Genomic DNA, 17,983 nt, shown 5'->3' on the forward strand with positions numbered 1-17,983 from the left:
TCTTAGGACCTTATGTTCTAATCAAAATGTACATTAGCATCACTCTTTTTTTCTTATCGCGGCACTGGTTTCACTATCTTTCATCCGTTTCATCAGCGTGCGCCCGTTTATATTGATATGTAAGGGTTTTCTACAGGAGCAAGAAAGGAGATAGGAAGCACCTGGGGCTTTGAAAGAACTCTAAACCCGACATCTTTCGTTTTTGAGGCCTGATTCTAATTGTTGGAATAATGTACCGATATGAAACAACATCTCTAGTATAACAGACAAGCCTGGGTAGATGGAGAAGGATGAAAGAAGGCCGAGACGAGATCAATCGTCATCCTTGTCATCCTTATCATCAGACTCCGACTGTTTATTATTCTTTTGCCTGCGCTCAGACTTGAGGACTTCAGTCACGCGCCGATCTTGCTCATCAGCACGCTCATCCCATTCGGCATCATATTCAGCAGCGATGTTCTTGATCTCCCGACGAAGAGAGTTACCCTCGTCAATCAGAGACTCCCAAAGCTGCAAGTCCACCTTGTGCAGCTGATACAGCTTCTTCTGTCTGGCGCTAATTGTAAAGTCTAATGCCGACTTGTAAGAGATTTCTCGGTTGTGGTACAAAAACCACAGATAACCTCCCATCAACGTGGACAAACTGACCAAGTAGGTCACCGGTTCCATGGTATCCCATCCCAAGTCCGTTTCAAACGTCAACTTGTAGACTGTGAACCACCACACGGAAAGAATTCCAAATCCACCGATTGCAACGCGCTGGGCACCTCGGTGCGCTAAAGCATCGCATGTTTCTTTGATTTCGGCCAAGGTTTGAATCCGCCTCGAGAGCTTGCGCAGTCGCATGCGCAGGTAGTATGTGCGTTCGTTGAAAGACGGCACTGCAACCCGGATCTGGCCAAGACCCACTGGCGCTCCTTCAATAGTGACGATGAACTCGCGGGCTCTGGCTGCGTCGCGGATAAAGTCGCCTACTTCGGTGGCCTGGGACCAGCGCACGAATCGGTCTGGTTCGCCGTTATCCGAGCCTTCTGTATTCCGCGGGTAGCTGTATGTTTCTGCGTCTTCATCCTGGGTACGACGACGACGCTGAAAGGCTGGCTTACTGCCGAGCGGCTTGCTGCCACCAACACCGTCGTTTCCTGGGACGTAATCTTTGCTGTTGACGTTGTCCGGGTGTTCTGCATCAACGTCGATGTCATCTTCGACTTTCTTTTTGGGTTTGATTGCGTTGTCTTCGTGCTGAAGTGCGATGAAGGAGATGGCCGGTGGTCGGAGTTTGTCTGTTTGTCCTTTAATTGGAGGGAGCTCGGACTGGATAAGACGTTCTAGGTAGGATAGAGGTTGCTGTGGGTGAACGAGGATAGCTATCGGTTCGATCTCTGTTGATGTGTTAGTTGGCTGGCCAATTCAATCACAGGTAGCTTTAGCTTACCTTTGTCATGGCCGAGATCGCCAACAATCGTTAACGGAATGATCAGCTTGAACAGCCTTGATGGCGTCGTCAGCATTTTGCCTGTCTTCGGTCAGCATTGATACCTCCCAGCGAAGCCAATTGCGTCCATACCTTTGGTCATTCTTTCCGGCCATTGTTCTCCCTGCGTCGCAGGCTGCTCGCCCTTACCATCCTCATGGAGAATATGATGCTGAGGCCGAGCCTCCTGATTCCCCTCTTGAACCTCAAACTTCTCCAACAACTCTTCCGTCTTCTGGTTATCGCCAGAGACTTGCGTGTGGTCTGCCTTGCTGAAACTCCTGAACTGGCTCCACCCAAGACGATTAGGAGACACTGCTTCCAGTCCAATGCGTTGCATTTTTGTCGCAGGCGGTACACCAGAAGCTCTAATTCCATAGTCCCTCATGATAGTCGAATGAAAGTGTCGGGTTGCTAGCCCAGAGCCTTTCCCATTGCAGCCATTCCACCCCGCAGAACCCAATCTCCTCAGTGAAGCATACGGGATGCCGCGTGATACCCGCCCCATGGCTGTTGCTGCCGACACGATAGGGGCGCAGTTCCGTGCCGGGAAATGCATTATGAAACCGGAATGTTGTTTCGCTGCTCCGGTTGCTTATAGAATATAGACGTGTGGATCGGATTGGAAGGAAACGAGGGTGTATAATCTGGGGAAAGGGTAGAGGTAAAGAGGCGCAAGCTCAAGGCATGACGAAGCGGCGTTTCGTGTACACGTGGAGAACAATGATGTATGGCGCTAACAGTCCAAGCAATTTAGTCGAAATGATCCAGGTACGGAGTACAGGCTGCAACAGCTTGCACTTCCTTGGAAAGTTGCCTGACGTCACGGTGGCGCATAGACTGTTACTTGTGGCTGGTGTGGCGGTGTCGGGTTCTAGACGTGATCGACCTCTTGCGATCGCGACTGTGCAAGTATGATCCAGCGAATTCAGGCAGCTTTTGGTCTTCACGACTGTTGCGGTGAGTGCCTAAGCATCTATCCTTGCTTCTCGAGTGTTACGAGGGTATCTAGGGCTTTGCAGGGTTTTTTATCTGTACGAACTTGCTCATGTTGATCTGTCTATTTGTCAACCCTCATGTAAACTGGCGGTGTTAGACTGATTTATGAGTATTTTTCGCTATTCCCTCTAGTATCGGCATTTGAGAAATTACAGTGAAGCTGATTTCTGCGAAGCATACGGAATGACGGACCCGAGGTATACACATCTCACAAGTGTCATTCAACATGCAGATGAGGCCTAGGTGCATATTTGTCTTTCAAATAAGACACAAATTCATTCCAACCTGATACGATCCCGTTCCTTTACCAAGTAACATTATCAATATGAGCTTTGGAGTCCCGATAGAGCTTCTCAGTACTCACTAACTATTCTTGCGTCTTGTCGAAGCTGACTCAATGATAGGATAGCGCATAATATCGACTATTATTCCAGTTCATTGCCTTTTAGAAAGTAGCAAAGTGATATTTTCAGAACGCCAGTCATTGTGAGTTACAAACAAGGAGTAGACACTCAGTAGCCAAACTGTAGCAGTACATCTACGTGATTTGGTCCATGGCGTCAACAGGAACAGGAAATAATAGCCACAGCAATAGTAATATTCGGAACATAGCCGATTGGATACAAGCCACCTAGCTCGCTAACGGTGATATTCCACACAGTTCATAATTCAACATCAGTACAGTATAGAATAGAAATTTCGACTTATTTCGTAAACTCATCGCTGACCTCCGCAATAACAAACGAAAAACCACAATTGGGAGATGAATCCCAATCCACCATCTAGATAAGCATCATTAGCCCCGGCAGAGGATTCATCGATGACCAAAGTAGTAGTCACAGCCACAGCCAACCACTCATCAGCAAGAACAGCAGCACAGCTTTTCCATCTATATCGTCAAAAGCAATCACAACATCAAACCAAAAACATAGTCATAAGAATCATAAAGTCGTAACTTCCATCCCCATCCTACCACCGCCCACCCCAAACTCGTTCAAAATCATCTCATCTCCCCAACCCTAACAGGACTACTCCCCCCACTCTGACTCCCACAAACCGACCCACCACCAGACGACCCAGACTGAGATTCATCAATATCATGCTCATTCATATGCACATGTTCATGCTCATGCACGGGATATCCCCTAATCTTCCTTCCAGTCCCAATAGCAACCGGAATCCCCTGCACAACCCCGCCATGGTCATGACCGGCGGGGTACATACCATCATTCACAGAGAAATTGCGGCAGATGAGGTATGCGCGCATGGCGGCGCTTTCGCGTGCTAGCGTTTCCGATGCGTAGACTGTGTCTGTTTGGTATTCGCGATTGTTGACCCGTACTACGCATGTGTAGCCTGATCCTGAGCTGCTTGTGTAGCTGTTGTAGGTTGGTTCCGGCCAATGGCGGCGGCGGCAGAGACCTGTTTTTGTTAGTTCTATGTTTTGCGTGGGATTGATTTGCATTTGGGGATGGAGGATTGATGCACATGTGCATTTGAATCACTAATTGCATTGCATTGCGTTGCGTTGGAGAATGTCAATGCAAATGCAAATACAACAACACAGAATGCAACGCTGGACATAGCATGCGCGTGTTGTGTTGTGCTGTGATATGCTGTGCTGTGCGGTACAGTACTTACTCGTCAAGTAAAGGATATAGTACATCTTGAAAACCGGGCTAGAAAGCCAAACAGCCAAGGCTCATAGACAGGACAACAAGTGAATCGAAACGAGGCGGGGAGATTGGATGGGATTGGAATGGATTGTGCGTAGCCGCGTTCGACCCTACAACGAGTCGAATCACTTCGAATCGGGATAGACACGTTACTCGGACTGCATTGGAAGGATTGGGGCTTGCTGCGAGCACGGGATGCTAGTGTTGAGGCTGACACAGTTCCTGTTCCGGACTGAGACAGAAACCGAGAATAGAACAGAATGCCGCACGGCACAGCGGAGAAGAAGGTGATGCAGTGGTATGTGGATCGTGATACCCAACTGTGAACTGTACACTGCGAACTGCCCTGGTGATGGGGCCTGGATGGATTGGATTGGATTGGAAATGATTAGGCGGGAGTGCGTTTGCGGGCAGTAGTGGGGGATGTGTGTGTTGGCACTGGCGTACAGACAGCGTACTTTGGCAAAAGCACGATGTGGTTGCAAGTGGGCTGATTGAATTGAATCGGAGAGGAAAAGAGAGAAGAGGAAGAGATCGAGGACAAAAATAAAAGCTTGACAGGGAGATGCCACCATATACTATCTGTACAGATTATACAAAACCAACCCACCCGGGAAACGGAAAAAAGAAATGAGGGGGAGAGGCAATTCCATATACAGTAGTTAATTTACTGGAAAACGGGTGGGGCAATTGGCATTGTAAGTGTAAGGTCATAGTATGAGTTGTCCAGTGTACGCAGTAGGAAGTACACCATACGGGAACCCGTTGCAATTGCGACAGCGCACAAAGACAAGCTGCAGACGACCTGAAGAAGGAAAAGATAAGACCAATTAGAGCAAAAGTCAAATCCAATTCTAATACCCACCGTTGAAACACTTGCAACTCCCGAGTCCACCATGAGAATAGACTACAACTTGTCAATGTCAGTACAAAGTAACAACTTGAACAATACATTGACCCAGGCACAAAGGCAGAAAAGGCAACAAGAAGGCAGAAAACAGAAAACACCCAAGAGCTGTACAGTGTACCCATGTCCTGTTTCGTGGCCCGTTCGGCGGGTTTAAGACTGATGCGCTGGCACGTCTCTTCACCAGTAGATTCAAACCGAAGCAAAAGAGAGAGAGAACCGGGGGACAGGGGTGAGAAGAAAGGCCAATTCGCCAATCGATAGACTCGGAGACTAAGGGACCTAGAAAGACGTGCTGCAATGGCTGCAGAAAAGTGACGTTCGCCTACGGTTCTGTTAATGTCCGAATAGTGATCCTGGAAGGGCTATGGCCTCGGGGTTCTGTGCACACTTATTTTGCCCCGCAGTAGACGCATCAGAGAAAGTAAAATTGCCGCCCCTTGATATACTTATGGAGACGCGCACTTTTCCTTCGCTGGTGATTGGTGAAAGGAGGGATGTTGTGCAGACTGAGGGATGAGTCAAGAGTTGGGAAATGCAGAAAGTTACTCGACAGTGGATGCAGTGATGAGCTGGCATATGTGGGAGGTCGTTGGGTTTTATTTGATTACCTTTGCCCTCTTGGGCCTCGTGCATGTGGCAAACATTGAATAGATCTGAATATCGATTTCTTGCAGTAAAGTACTGGAACAGAGAGAACAGATTTGAGAACAGAATGAATTGAATAGACCGCTATGACGATACTCGGGTTTTTCGACTCCTAGTATCCCTTGCGTCTTCTCCTTCACATTCCCCATGGGACTCATCCGCGTGGCTCCCATGTTACTATGATCGCGGGGGCTTGCATTTTCAAGGATGACCAATTCATGCATGAATAGGTTCGCTCAGAGCCCCTTGCTAATGTTGCGATCTACCACATTCACCTGGGTGACCTCCGTGGCGGCCCCGTGTCTTCTTGTTTCGGGTGATCATCCGTTTCTGGTCAGACATCGAGGGGCTGGGCTTCGAACCAGAGCCGCATTTTCTCCGCTGCCTTGTGCGGGATCACATACAGAGGATGCAAGGATTCCAGCCGATCGGCTTTGTCAAAGACATTGTCTTCGGCTTGAGACGGCGTAGACTTCCAGGAGAATGCTGACGCAAATCCCTCGCTGGAGACACTCGAGTCTGTGCGGTAATGATTGTGTTGGGTTGCGCTCAAGCCTGCCAGAACGTAGCAGGTATGGTATGAGTCGACGTGTCTGGGGTTCCGTCAGCTACATCCACAGGAAGTCTGCGATGGAGAAGGAGAATCATACTTGCCCGGTTTGTCACGAAGACCTCCGGTGTGACCTTGACAGCATCCTAGGATGTATCTTGTCAGACCTTCGCGACTGAATAGACTGCCAACTGGCGTCTCGGTATTGCCCGGCTTTCCGTTCAAGGCCGACTCAAGCAATGGCCAGCATCCTCCGACCCAATGGCTGTAGCACCCGTCTACTAGCTTATTTGTGCGTCCCGAAAGACCGCCTTCTGGAGCCGACTGACGTGCTGAGAGCCAGGATACCAGCATGGGAATGTCCATATGCCTAACCGCTATTAGTATCGGATCAAACATCCCGCCAGTAGTTCTCACCTGTTGAATATCTCTTCTGGGGCCCCCATTATAGATAGACATGCCAACGCACAGAAAGCATAAGCGCCATGGGCCTCTGACCCAGGGCTTCCAGAGATGCCCCCTTCAAAAGTTTGGCCTAGAGTGATGTCAGCACTTTATCCACGAAATGGACGCATCAACTCTTACATCGTGAGAGATACTGGGGAAGACCATGAGTCAAAGTCTCGAGACCCGCCAGGCGCGCTTGAGAATCCAGAGGCAGCGTCAGTGGGAGGTCCAGTAGCGAGATGATCGTCATAGCGCAATATGCGCCTCTGCAATGACATGTCAGAGCCACGGGTCCAGCACGGGGGGACATATGAGCTGCATCTGCATGGGGCTTACCGCACATCCTCCTCCCCGCCCTCGCAAACACGAAAGCCCCCATCGGCCTGCTTCAAGCGGCCCAGCCATTGCCACCTAACCCCCCGGGTCAGAACGCATACAGGAATCTGCCGAAGAGAACAACTCACATCGCGTGTCGATCCACCAATCCAAAGGCCTCCTCGCCTCCTACCATCGCCAGCGACAGCACGGCCGCATAACTGCCTGCCAGATGAGATATCTGACCATGACCACCACCGAAGCCACCGGTGGGGTTCTGCATAGGCCGAAGCGTAGCAAGCACCCTGCAATGCACATGTTAGAGGAAGCCATTCATATTCCCATAGATAGCCGATCCTTCCTCCTTCGAGGCCTCCCCTAGAGGGCCTTATTTGACAGAAGAAAAGTAATCGAGGCGGGAAGGTAAGCGAAAAAGCAAGGCACACTCACCGTTCGCGGAATCGACTCGCATCCTCGCCCAGCATGGCAAAGCTCACCAGTGCCCAGTACACCATCCACGGGCGGCTAGCGTCCATAGCTACAAAGCCCGCGGGATAATCCTCTAGGGAGTCATAGAGGTAACCGACATGATCGTCGCGGAGGAGAGCGGGCACCCCGCAGGCATTGAAGGGGCCTTTTTGACTACTGTGAATGCCCTTGAGAAAAGGCAAGCATTTCTCAAGCGTTGCATTCTGCAGATCAATTGTTTCTGTGATGAGCGGGTCACGGATGGCCGGCGGCTGCGTGAACAAAGCCGGGATCCCCGGGCGCGGTTGGTTTTGGCTCATTTTTTTCCCTGTGCGTTTGGTCTCGAGTGGCTGGACTTGAGTGCGTTGGAATCGAACTTTTCGTTTTCCGGGCATCAAGGGGGAATCGAAGTTTTGTATTTCAAAGGGTGCTATTGTTCTTACATGAATGTGTAGAGTTAAGATTGTTCATTGTTCTTCCGCGGGGTTCTTCCCTTCCCTTCCACTACGGATACAATTCTGCGCTTCACTTTTACACACAGGGTTACAGCAATCCATACTGTATAGTATGTAACGATTTTGTTTCACTTTAGTATGTTCGCTTTTACTGACTCATCCCAATCAGGTTTAGGTCTGAAAAGGCAAAAATAGGTGGGAGAGAAAAAAAAAAGAAGAAAAGTGACCCAAAATCGACCCAAAAAAAAGACGAAAAAAGAAGCCAAGCCACTTAAAGGGTTGGACTTCTCGTGGCCCATATCATACAGGCTATTGCTCCGTCAAGATGACCTGCATAGGCCAATCGCCATGGTGTGATGGGTCCAAATTTCAGTTTCCTTATGCTTCTCCCTTGCGTTCAAGTGACCTGTCGACTCCAGGGTTCATGACGGTTAGGCTAACTGGCTGATTAACGTGGCTTGGCTTGTTAGCTTTGATCCTTGGCTATTAGCTGCCTACTGTATAGTTCATGTCTAGGAAACAGGGAAGGAAATGCTCAACATGCGCGGTCAGCATCCAGAACTGGCCCACTAGCCACTGATACGGTATGGCGTTACGCGCTAGACGAATGCTGTCTGTGATTGGGTCTGATTAGGAAGAAAGTGTATAACACGATCCGACTGTCAGATCGTGCTCCTATTGCCACGGCTGATCTGTATTGGCACTGGCCACTAGTGATGTGGCTCATTTTTCGTGCTCTCCACTGATCTCCCGTCCCGACTTGTTCCCGTGTCTTACCAAGATGGAGATGGGAAGACCCAGTATTCCGTATACAGTAGTATAGTATGAGAATAGACTGTATAAACGAAGATGGTGATATTCTAGAGTATACTGAGTGGTGAAGTATGTAGAGGTGGATAACCCAAATAGGCAAAACTTCAATAGATCTCCGAGATCATGGGACCACCTCACCTAAATGCACCACCAACCACCCACTCTCCAATTTATCTTCTCCAATCCCCAATGTCCTCAATGCCAAGTGTCCCCTCAACACTATTTTACTTAGTGTCGTGGAATTATCCTACTGCCACATCATCTCCACTCCCCACAGTCCCCTAGCGCATTTCTTCCTCACCGCTGCTTTGTCCCCCCCACCGCCTCACTTTCTCTCTTCTTGCCTGTGTGACTCTTCTGAAGAAGGTCCTCTCATCCAGGCTGGTCCTTTACTTCCTCCCTTCCAACTTCACCTCTCAGTCATGTCCAATGTCGATATATCAAGCGATGGCCTTATTGGGGTCGATTACGACTCCAGAGGCTATCTCCAGCACTGGCCCGTGGTAGATCAGCCCCCCGGTCAGAAGAAGGCCATGGTCTCTCACCTTTGCAAACCAGCGGTCACCCTCTGGAACAGTCGGTGACCCAGGACCCGAATCTCATGGTCGATTGGCACTTTCAACCGCTACAACACACCCCTCACCAGCAACACCTTCCATATTCGCCCGAAGACCCGTCAGCGACACAATTTACCACGAGTTATGGCATGCCCATGCAGTCTTCCCCGGTGGATCTCATGGCTGGCCAGGGCCAGATGAACGCCGGCTTGCTCGAGGGTCCTTATCTACCCATGTCAGCCCCCGTGGATATGGTACCATTCACGTATCAGGACTTCCAAGCGGATCTGATGGCGTTTCCCAACGGACCTCCGGATTTCTCATATGCCCCGCACCCCGTGCTCGAGAGCAGCTCTCCCACGGATACATATCTGGAGGTTCGCTCCCTGACCAGTTCCAGCAGCGACAACGGTTGGAGCACTGTCGACCACCGCCGCTCTCTCGACTTTGGCTTCCCGGAACAGGGTGTTTTTGTCAATCCCACTCAGACACTGCACGACCGCAGCCTTTCAGAGTCTTCATATTCCACCTCTTACGGCAGCTTTGTGGATATTGCGAACCCGATCGGCTCTCCAGGCTCCGAAAACAACATGGACTTGCCCTGTTATAACCATGGCCATAGCCACAGTCACAGTCACAGCTATAGTCACAGCCATAGCCATAGTCACAGCCACAGCAGCTCGATCGGCATGCCTCACACTTCCCCGACCAGCAGCGCCGTCGTTCGTCGTGAGCAATCTTCGTCAGGCTCTCGCTCGCCATCAGCCGTCAGCCCCATTGGCATGGTGCGGCCGATCCCAGTTCCGATCAAGAAGTCCACATCGCCCGCCCGCTCATCTGGATCTTCTCAAGCATCATCGGCCTCACCACCAAGTCGGAAACCGTCCCGCAAGAGCCCCATTGCCGCCAAAACATCCGAGACCAAGGTCCGCAAGCAATCCCAGACCGGTAAGCCCGAGACCGAGAAGCGAGTTGGCAAGAGAAAGGGCCCTCTCAAGCCCGACCAGCGTAAGCAGGCCAGTGAGATCCGGAAGTTGCGTGCTTGTCTGCGTTGCAAGTTCCTCAAGAAGACTTGCGACAAAGGTGAGCCATGTGCAGGATGCCAGCCATCTCATGCCCGATTATGGCAGGTGCCATGTACTCGCATTGATATCAAGGAGATTGGGTACTTCATGAAGGACTGGAAGGCCGACTACGAGCGCCACATTTCCATGGGATTCTCGGTCGGCAACATCAAGGGGTTCTCCGACCAGGAGCGCACGCTCTTCATCACTCACGGCTATGGCCAGATCCTTCCAATCAACGCCCGCGAGGTGTATGTACGGGATGAGCAATGTTTTACCGTTGACTGGATTGAGACTATGCAGCGTGACCCGACACAATACGAGGTCGAGACTGCGAAGCTCTCCGCTGGTATGGAGGGTATCTCGCACGCCATGCTGTCCGACTACCTCGACCGCCACATCGACGGCAACGGTACCTTTGAGAAGTTCGTCGATGACTACTTCGAGGGCACACCGTTCCTGACGCAGATGCTCAAGACTGCCTTCCGTTTCTATTTCCGCACCAAGCTGCCTGTCATTCGCAAGGCATTGAAGCTGATCGTTGCCTACAACCTTACTCTCCACGTTACCATGGTTGAGGGTATCGGCGAGGAAGAAGGTTTCATGGGCAAGATTGAGAGCAAGTCTTCCAAGTTCTCTGGCAAGACCATGGCTCCTGTCATGATCAACTTCCAGATTAAGTGCGCCATGGCTAGCATGTGGCGTGAGTTGCAGAAAGATGTGCTAGAGGAGCTTTCAGCACTTTATTCGAGCGTGTACAGTGGAGACAAACTGAAGAACTGGCCCACTATTTTCATCCTGGCTTCCATTCTGCTGGCTGTCTGGGAAGAGATGCAGTTCGATAGCCACTACCGCACACCGGTAAGTTCAATCCGAGAGGACAATAGTGACCAGCAATACTAACAACGAGTAGGACCAGGCTGCCGTCGACAAGTTCTGTACCGACATGGAGACCACCCCGGTGGGAGTCATTGTCGGACTTTTCCAGGCCATCTCCCAAAAGCTGCCTCCCTTCACTGAATGGGACTCGCAAAAGCACCACCAGCTCCTCTACTCCAACCCCGATGTGTGCAACACGATGACAGAAGTGCGTCAACACGTCGAGCAGCATGGTAAGAACCACCTCCTTCCCCCGTCGTGGAATCTGACTAACCCACATTCCAGAGAGCTACCTCCGCAGTCGCACCGGTTCCAAATTCAACCGGGGCGATTTCGACTGCCTTTCAAATAAGTTTGTGTCGCGACTGGTGATTCGCGCCAACTAAATGACCCGATGCGTAAACGCATTATGATGATGATATTTACACGACTATTGTTTCCAGCAGCGAGTACAGTTCCGCGATTCCGTTTTTGATTTGCTCAATGACACGAACTGGATGAGAATATGCCACTTTGGTCGTGACGATGCGCGAGCGCATACGTTTCCACTCTTTTAACGAATGACTCCGACGGGTACCTCCCAGTGAGGCTGACCCTCTTACTTGTATTGTGGTTCCAGGGAGAGCCGACTCTCATTAGTTCCTTTTTTTTTCAGCCTTGTTTTGGTCTTGTCTCATTTACTCATTTACTCCTTTTTTTATTTGATATATTTTCCTGTCTCCTTGAACACTGTCTATTTTTTTTTTTTTACGGAATCGTTTTATTTATTTGTTACTTTGCTCTTGTCTTTGGTGTATACCTTTCTTCGCATAGCTTTGTCTTCAGCGATGAACGAGGATCACGACTGTCATGACCGTGTACGGCCGAAGGTGTTTTTTGTTTTGTTTTCATTGTGGCACCTGGCACCCGCCACAGACGCAACAATCAAAGTTTACCGGGCTCTGAAGAGTGAAGAACGGGGCGTTTGTCCCAATTGTGGCCTTCGGATCCGGGAAAAGGCGTCAGTCTAGTGTGGATTTCCCAGCTTTTGTTTATATATTGCCTATTGACGGGCTTCGGGCCATATTCTCATCATATGAAATTTTAAATTAAGCTTAATGTGAGCGTAAGTATGGTGTAAACGGAGTAATTGTTGACTATGGAAGTATAACAAGGCGGTGTATCCGGATCCGGCATATCATCTGACCTCTAAATTTGGATGCGGGTACAGGGTACCCGGGGCGCAGAGACGATTGCCGCATACAGCCCCGTACCAAGTACCTTTGGGCATTAGCGTTGGCCCACCCCCTCTTTTTGCGATAAGCAACGTCATCACCCCTTGGTCGAAAAGTGAGGATGGACAGTGAAAGGGAATAGAATATTATAGAATGTATTGATCAATAAGCCACTACTTTATTATTGTACAGATATTCCAAAAAAGAACATTTACCCGGCAGACTTTGATGTGGTGGCGTCAAAGCGACTGTTTCCAGGCACCTCTTGACTCACATCCGGCATCTTCTGGCACAAGCCACTGGCCATCTCGCGTCACTTTGCCTGACTAAGATCCTTCGCCCCCTCCGATACATAAGCCGACTTTCCCCCTCTCCTTTCTTTTCACCTTTCTGGTGTTTTACCTCTCCACCTTCCCATACTCTTTCTACTGCGTTTTATTTCATATCGCAACCATGCAGATCTTCGTCAAGACCCGTGAGTTTCCCCGTGCCTGATTTGATCGGCTTGATCGGCTTGGCCGGTTTCCCAGTATTCTGGCTTCCTGGCTTTACTGCGTCCCTCGCCACTTGGCTTTGGCTTTGACATTCTTGCTAACATCCTTTGCCACCAGTCACCGGCAAGACCATCACCCTCGAGGTTGAGTCTTCCGACACCATCGACAACGTCAAGTCCAAGATTCAGGACAAGGAAGGCATTCCTCCTGACCAGCAGCGCCTCATCTTCGCTGGAAAGCAGCTTGAGGATGGCCGCACCCTGAGCGATTACAACATTCAGAAGGAGTCCACCCTTCACCTTGTCCTCCGCCTCCGTGGTGGTATGCAGATCTGTATGTGTTAAGCGCCTTCCCTTATCATCGTCTGTTCACTAACCCCCTCTATAGTCGTCAAGACCCTCACCGGAAAGACCATCACCCTCGAGGTTGAGTCTTCTGACACCATTGACAACGTTAAGTCCAAGATCCAGGACAAGGAGGGTATCCCACCCGACCAGCAGCGTCTCATTTTCGCTGGAAAGCAGCTTGAGGATGGCCGCACCCTCTCCGACTACAACATCCAGAAGGAGTCCACTCTCCACCTCGTCCTCCGCCTCCGTGGTGGTATGCAAATCTTCGTCAAGACTCTCACCGGAAAGACCATTACCCTCGAAGTAGAGTCGTCGGACACCATCGATAACGTCAAGTCAAAGATTCAAGACAAGGAAGGCATCCCCCCAGACCAGCAACGTCTCATCTTCGCGGGCAAGCAACTGGAGGATGGTCGTACCTTGTCCGACTACAACATCCAGAAGGAGTCCACTCTACACCTGGTCCTCCGTCTCCGTGGTGGTATGCAAATCTTCGTCAAGACACTCACTGGCAAGACCATCACGCTGGAAGTGGAATCATCCGACACCATCGACAACGTCAAGAGCAAGATCCAGGATAAGGAGGGTATCCCCCCAGACCAGCAGCGTCTTATCTTCGCCGGTAAGCAGCTGGAGGATGGCCGCACCCTCTCTGACTACAACATCCAGAAGGAGAGCACCCTGCACTTGGTCCTCCGTCTGCGTGGTGGCCAGTAATTGATGTTTACGATGCTTCTTTATTTTTCTCGACTACGATATGGGTTCTACTATGACCTGCATGGCGTTTGGTCGGTTTTTCGAAGCTGAGGCTTCTCTTTTTTTTTCTTTGCCTTTCCTTGACATTGTTTCACACCTTGATGTGATCACCTAGTTTTATCTACTAGTTAAACCTACCCTCTGAATTGACCCAAGCTTTATTTGCTGGTCTTTGTTTGCATTTATATCTTTGTGAGATGTGTAGAATGTCGGAGTAGATATATATGCTTGATGTCCTCATACTTCTCTGACGGTGAGGAAGTATAGCTAGTCAGTACTAAGTGGGTCTGTCTCGGGTTACACTTTTTATACTCCAAGTCCTTCAAGTGACGGGTAAACATACATGATTGAACATAGGGAACAGTACTATAATCATGATTATCTATTTTTCTATCAAACCCAGCTGTCCGTGTCCGTATTAATGAGCAAAACTTTTGATAGCAATCTCTCTACTACGCCAATGCTCCAGGTTGTCATAATAAGTCCAATAGAACAAATCAAAACATCAAATTATATTCCTAGCAACCCTCAAAAGTCACTCGCAAAAAAAAAAAGTGCACTTCGGAAAAGTATAATATATAGGTATCTTCCAAAACAACCCCTCAAACGGAAGAACCAGAGGCGCACCAACAACATCGTCAACTGTCGAGTCACTATTCTCCCTTCTGGGATCCTTGTCCGTCACAGTCACCCTATTCGAGGAAGAATATGCCGTTCTCCCAGTATGAGACGCAGGATCTACTGCGGCATCCATCTGCCACATCTCAAAAATGAGAACCGAGCTACATAGTCAACAGCAATAAGAACAACACGGACATCACCATTGAATTTTGTGGCTGACTCCGTCTAGGCAGCTGTGGTCGTCGTGTAGTTTGTTGAGTGTTTCCTTTGGGAGATTGAGAAGTAGGAGATATTGCTTATAGGGGTGTATATTATTCTTTACATGTTAAGCCTTGCATACATCATGCTTGATGTAGTCTATCCACAGTAGGTAAAGACGTAGACCCCACCAAAGCAAGACACTTACAGAGAACAGTGGGCACTTGCGGACATCTAGGCAACTCATTACCAGTTTTGACTCTTGCCACCTGAACACAATGAACCAACAAATATTCTGTAAACATCTAGATTCTTCCCTCCTCTTTGCCACTCACGCGTGCCAGGCACCGTGGCGGACTTTACGGCCTCACCGCCTTACTCTCACCGCCGTCATGACCTCGGAATGCCCCAACATTAGGTAAGCACATCGTTATCAGCTATCACAGCACCTTCAAGCATCTCGAACCAGACAATGTGAGCCCACCACTCGGGATGCCCGCTTACTTTTATCACCTCAATGTTCAGGTCCTCTCAAATAGCCAAGATATCCCAACATCCACTGCTTCCCCTCTGGCCTTGCACTCTGCAAGGGAAGCTTTCCAACCATTCCAACCAAGCAGGTCTCCAAGCTCCAGTCGCTTGTCACCACTATCAGGGACAAGCGCTGGAGATAGCCAGGCGCTGAGCACACATCAAAATCTCTCGTATCGCCAAAAAAATCACTCTCCCTTCTCCTCGCCGGCTACCACAACCGCACCCCGAACCAGCTCCTCCGGCTCCTCGCCAAACACCTTATCCTCAACCTGTTCCACACCAAGCTCCGAATTCACACCTGGAACCCTCAAATCTGACAAGCGCTTTGACGCAATCTCGATAGAGTGCATTGACATGGTCGCCCCACCAAAAGACCCCACAAAACGCACCTCAAAGCGCAGCTCCGCCCAAGAACCGGAGAACCTAGTAGCAGCCGGAATCGGTACCGACATCCTAGGCGGACTGCGCACAAAAGGCCGCTACATTCCTCTCGATCAACAAGTCACCGATAGCATCTGGGGAATCGTCCACCTCTACCGCGACGCACAGGAAACGCCCTACCTCGCCCGCGATGACGACTACCCCACCTACCTAAAGGGATCTGCCGCTGCTGCACGCAACCCGGGCGATCAGCAGGCTACACTAAGGGGGGATTTGGCCGGTGCTGCTCCGGCGGGGGGTTCTGCTGCGGGGGCTACGGCGTATCCGTTCCCTGCGACTGCTTCTTCGTCTGCGCTGCATCCTGATGAGGATTGTACTACTCTGTGCATCCTCGCTGTGCCGTCTTATTTGTCCCCTCCTGACTTTCTGGGGTTCGTCGGAGAGGAGACTAGAGATGAGGTTAGTCATTTCAGGATGATTAGGACTGCGCGGGCGAATCGATATATGGTTTTGATGAAGTTTCGGAGTGGGAGGAAGGCGGCTGAGTGGCAGAAGGAGTGGAATGGGAAGGTATTCAATAGTATGGAGGTATGTTGTGATCTTGGATTCCTAATGTTTGCGCGGGCTTTGTACTAACTGCTATTGCTAGCCTGAAACTTGCCATGTTGTGTTTGTCAAGACTGTTGAGATCCAGGTTGTGGAACCGGAGTCTTCAGAAGCTTTTTCGCCAGATGAACATGGTGCTCTGTCGCCTAATCTCTCCACTCCTACTCGGCCTCCAGTTACTTCTGCTGGACAGGCAACTCTCACTGGGAAGCCTCTCGCACCACCTACTCCCGCTTTGATCGAATTGCCAACATGTCCCGTTTGCCTAGAGCGAATGGATGAGACAACAGGGCTACTTACTATCATCTGTCAACACGTCTTTCACTGCACCTGTCTACAGAAATGGAAAGGCAGCGGCTGCCCTATCTGTCGATACACACAAGACGACTTCCGCAAAAGCAACGCAGATGCCGAAGCCGACGCTGAGCCCCAAGAATGCGCAGTATGCCACGCAGACATGAATCTCTGGGCCTGTCTAATCTGTGGAACCGTCGGCTGCGGCCGTTACGACGGCGCCCACGCCTTCGAACACTGGAAAGAAACAGCCCACGCCTTTTCGATGGATCTCACCACGCAACGAGTATGGGACTATGTAGGCGACTCCTACGTCCACCGCATAATTCAAAGCAAAACAGACGGCAAGCTGGTCGAACTCCCAGCAGCAGACCACAGCGCCCTCGACCCACCAGACTGGAGCGACGCCGTACCCCGAGAGAAACTCGAAAACATGAGCGTCGAATATACCCACCTCCTAACCAGCCAATTAGAAAGCCAACGCGCCTACTTCGAAGAAGTTGTCGAACGCGCCGTCGACAAAGCCTCCCAAGCCAGCGCCGCAGCAGTCGCAGCTCAAATCTCTGCTCGCACCGCCTCCTCCCAGCTCGAAGACCTCCAATCGAAATATGATACCCTCTCACTAGAAACGATTCCATCATTGGACCACGACCGTTCCCGCGCTGAGAAACGCGCGGAAAAATTCGAGGCGTTGGCAAGAATGTTCGAGAAGAATTGGCAAGAAGAGAAATCTATGAACGGGAATATGATGCAGCGGCTTAATCTTCTTGCAACGGAGGTTGAGGGGCTGAAGGCTTCCAATGCTGATCTTGCTGAGCAGAACCGTGATCTCACTTTCTTTATTAGTGGGTCGCAGCGCTTGCAGCATCAGGGTGAGGAGGTTACGGAGGGGACGGTTAGTGTTCCTGATCCTCCTAAGAAGAAATCCAAGGGCAAGGGGAAGGGTAAGAAGTGATTAATGCTTCACTGTGTCTTTCTATTCTAGATACTGTTCACATTGACACTAGGGCTTGGTGTCTTCGTTCTCTTGCGCAATATTTTTTCTCCTGCATGTATTCGACCGACATCTTGTCCGGATTTATGCGTTGCAAAAACAACGCTAATTGACGGTAAATCGGCTGCCGAAAATAGCCACACTGGACGCCGGTTTAAGCTCCCTTCTTTACCAAAATCTAGGTTATCGCAAAAAGAACAGATGCGTGTCCGCTGCCAGAATTTGGGCCCAGTAAATAGAACATGTTGAGAATCTAAGCACTGATGCCACCTTGATCGTCCCAGTGCTG

At 50.2% G+C, this 17,983-nt stretch overlaps 5 protein-coding genes across 5 annotated transcripts; 2 read left to right on the forward strand and 3 right to left on the reverse strand.

The window, feature by feature from the left end:
* Positions 1-312: 312 nt before the first annotated feature.
* Positions 313-2,033, reverse strand: N7508_001668 (uncharacterized protein; the record flags this gene model as incomplete). Its single annotated transcript, XM_058459734.1, has 3 exons — positions 313-1,382; positions 1,436-1,516; positions 1,568-2,033. The coding sequence occupies 3 exons, from the start codon at positions 2,031-2,033 to the stop codon at positions 313-315; spliced, it is 1,617 nt and encodes a 538-aa protein (XP_058323266.1).
* Positions 2,034-3,473: 1,440 nt separating this feature from the next.
* On the reverse strand, positions 3,474-4,139 carry N7508_001669 (uncharacterized protein; the record flags this gene model as incomplete). Its single annotated transcript, XM_058459735.1, has 2 exons — positions 3,474-3,895; positions 4,115-4,139. 2 exons carry the CDS (start codon positions 4,137-4,139, stop codon positions 3,474-3,476), a joined length of 447 nt encoding a protein of 148 aa, XP_058323267.1.
* Positions 4,140-6,038: 1,899 nt separating this feature from the next.
* Positions 6,039-7,804, reverse strand: N7508_001670 (CAAX farnesyltransferase subunit beta RAM1; the record flags this gene model as incomplete). Its single annotated transcript, XM_058459736.1, has 7 exons — positions 6,039-6,297; positions 6,355-6,624; positions 6,672-6,789; positions 6,840-6,967; positions 7,038-7,112; positions 7,166-7,321; positions 7,467-7,804. The coding sequence occupies 7 exons, from the start codon at positions 7,802-7,804 to the stop codon at positions 6,039-6,041; spliced, it is 1,344 nt and encodes a 447-aa protein (XP_058323268.1).
* A 1,370-nt stretch (positions 7,805-9,174) lies between these two features.
* On the forward strand, positions 9,175-11,638 carry N7508_001671 (Zn(II)2Cys6 transcription factor domain-containing protein; the record flags this gene model as incomplete). Its single annotated transcript, XM_058459737.1, has 4 exons — positions 9,175-9,255; positions 9,330-11,234; positions 11,287-11,485; positions 11,538-11,638. 4 exons carry the CDS (start codon positions 9,175-9,177, stop codon positions 11,636-11,638), a joined length of 2,286 nt encoding a protein of 761 aa, XP_058323269.1.
* Positions 11,639-15,377: 3,739 nt separating this feature from the next.
* N7508_001672 (putative RING and UBP finger domain protein) lies at positions 15,378-17,655 on the forward strand (the record flags this gene model as incomplete). Its single annotated transcript, XM_058459738.1, has 2 exons — positions 15,378-16,388; positions 16,450-17,655. 2 exons carry the CDS (start codon positions 15,378-15,380, stop codon positions 17,653-17,655), a joined length of 2,217 nt encoding a protein of 738 aa, XP_058323270.1.
* Positions 17,656-17,983: the final 328 nt, after the last annotated feature.

The sequence above is a fragment of the Penicillium antarcticum genome (genome assembly GCF_028974205.1).
Source record: "Penicillium antarcticum strain IBT 31339 chromosome Unknown utg000002l_segment0_segment0, whole genome shotgun sequence".
NCBI classification, from domain to species: domain Eukaryota; kingdom Fungi; phylum Ascomycota; class Eurotiomycetes; order Eurotiales; family Aspergillaceae; genus Penicillium; species Penicillium antarcticum.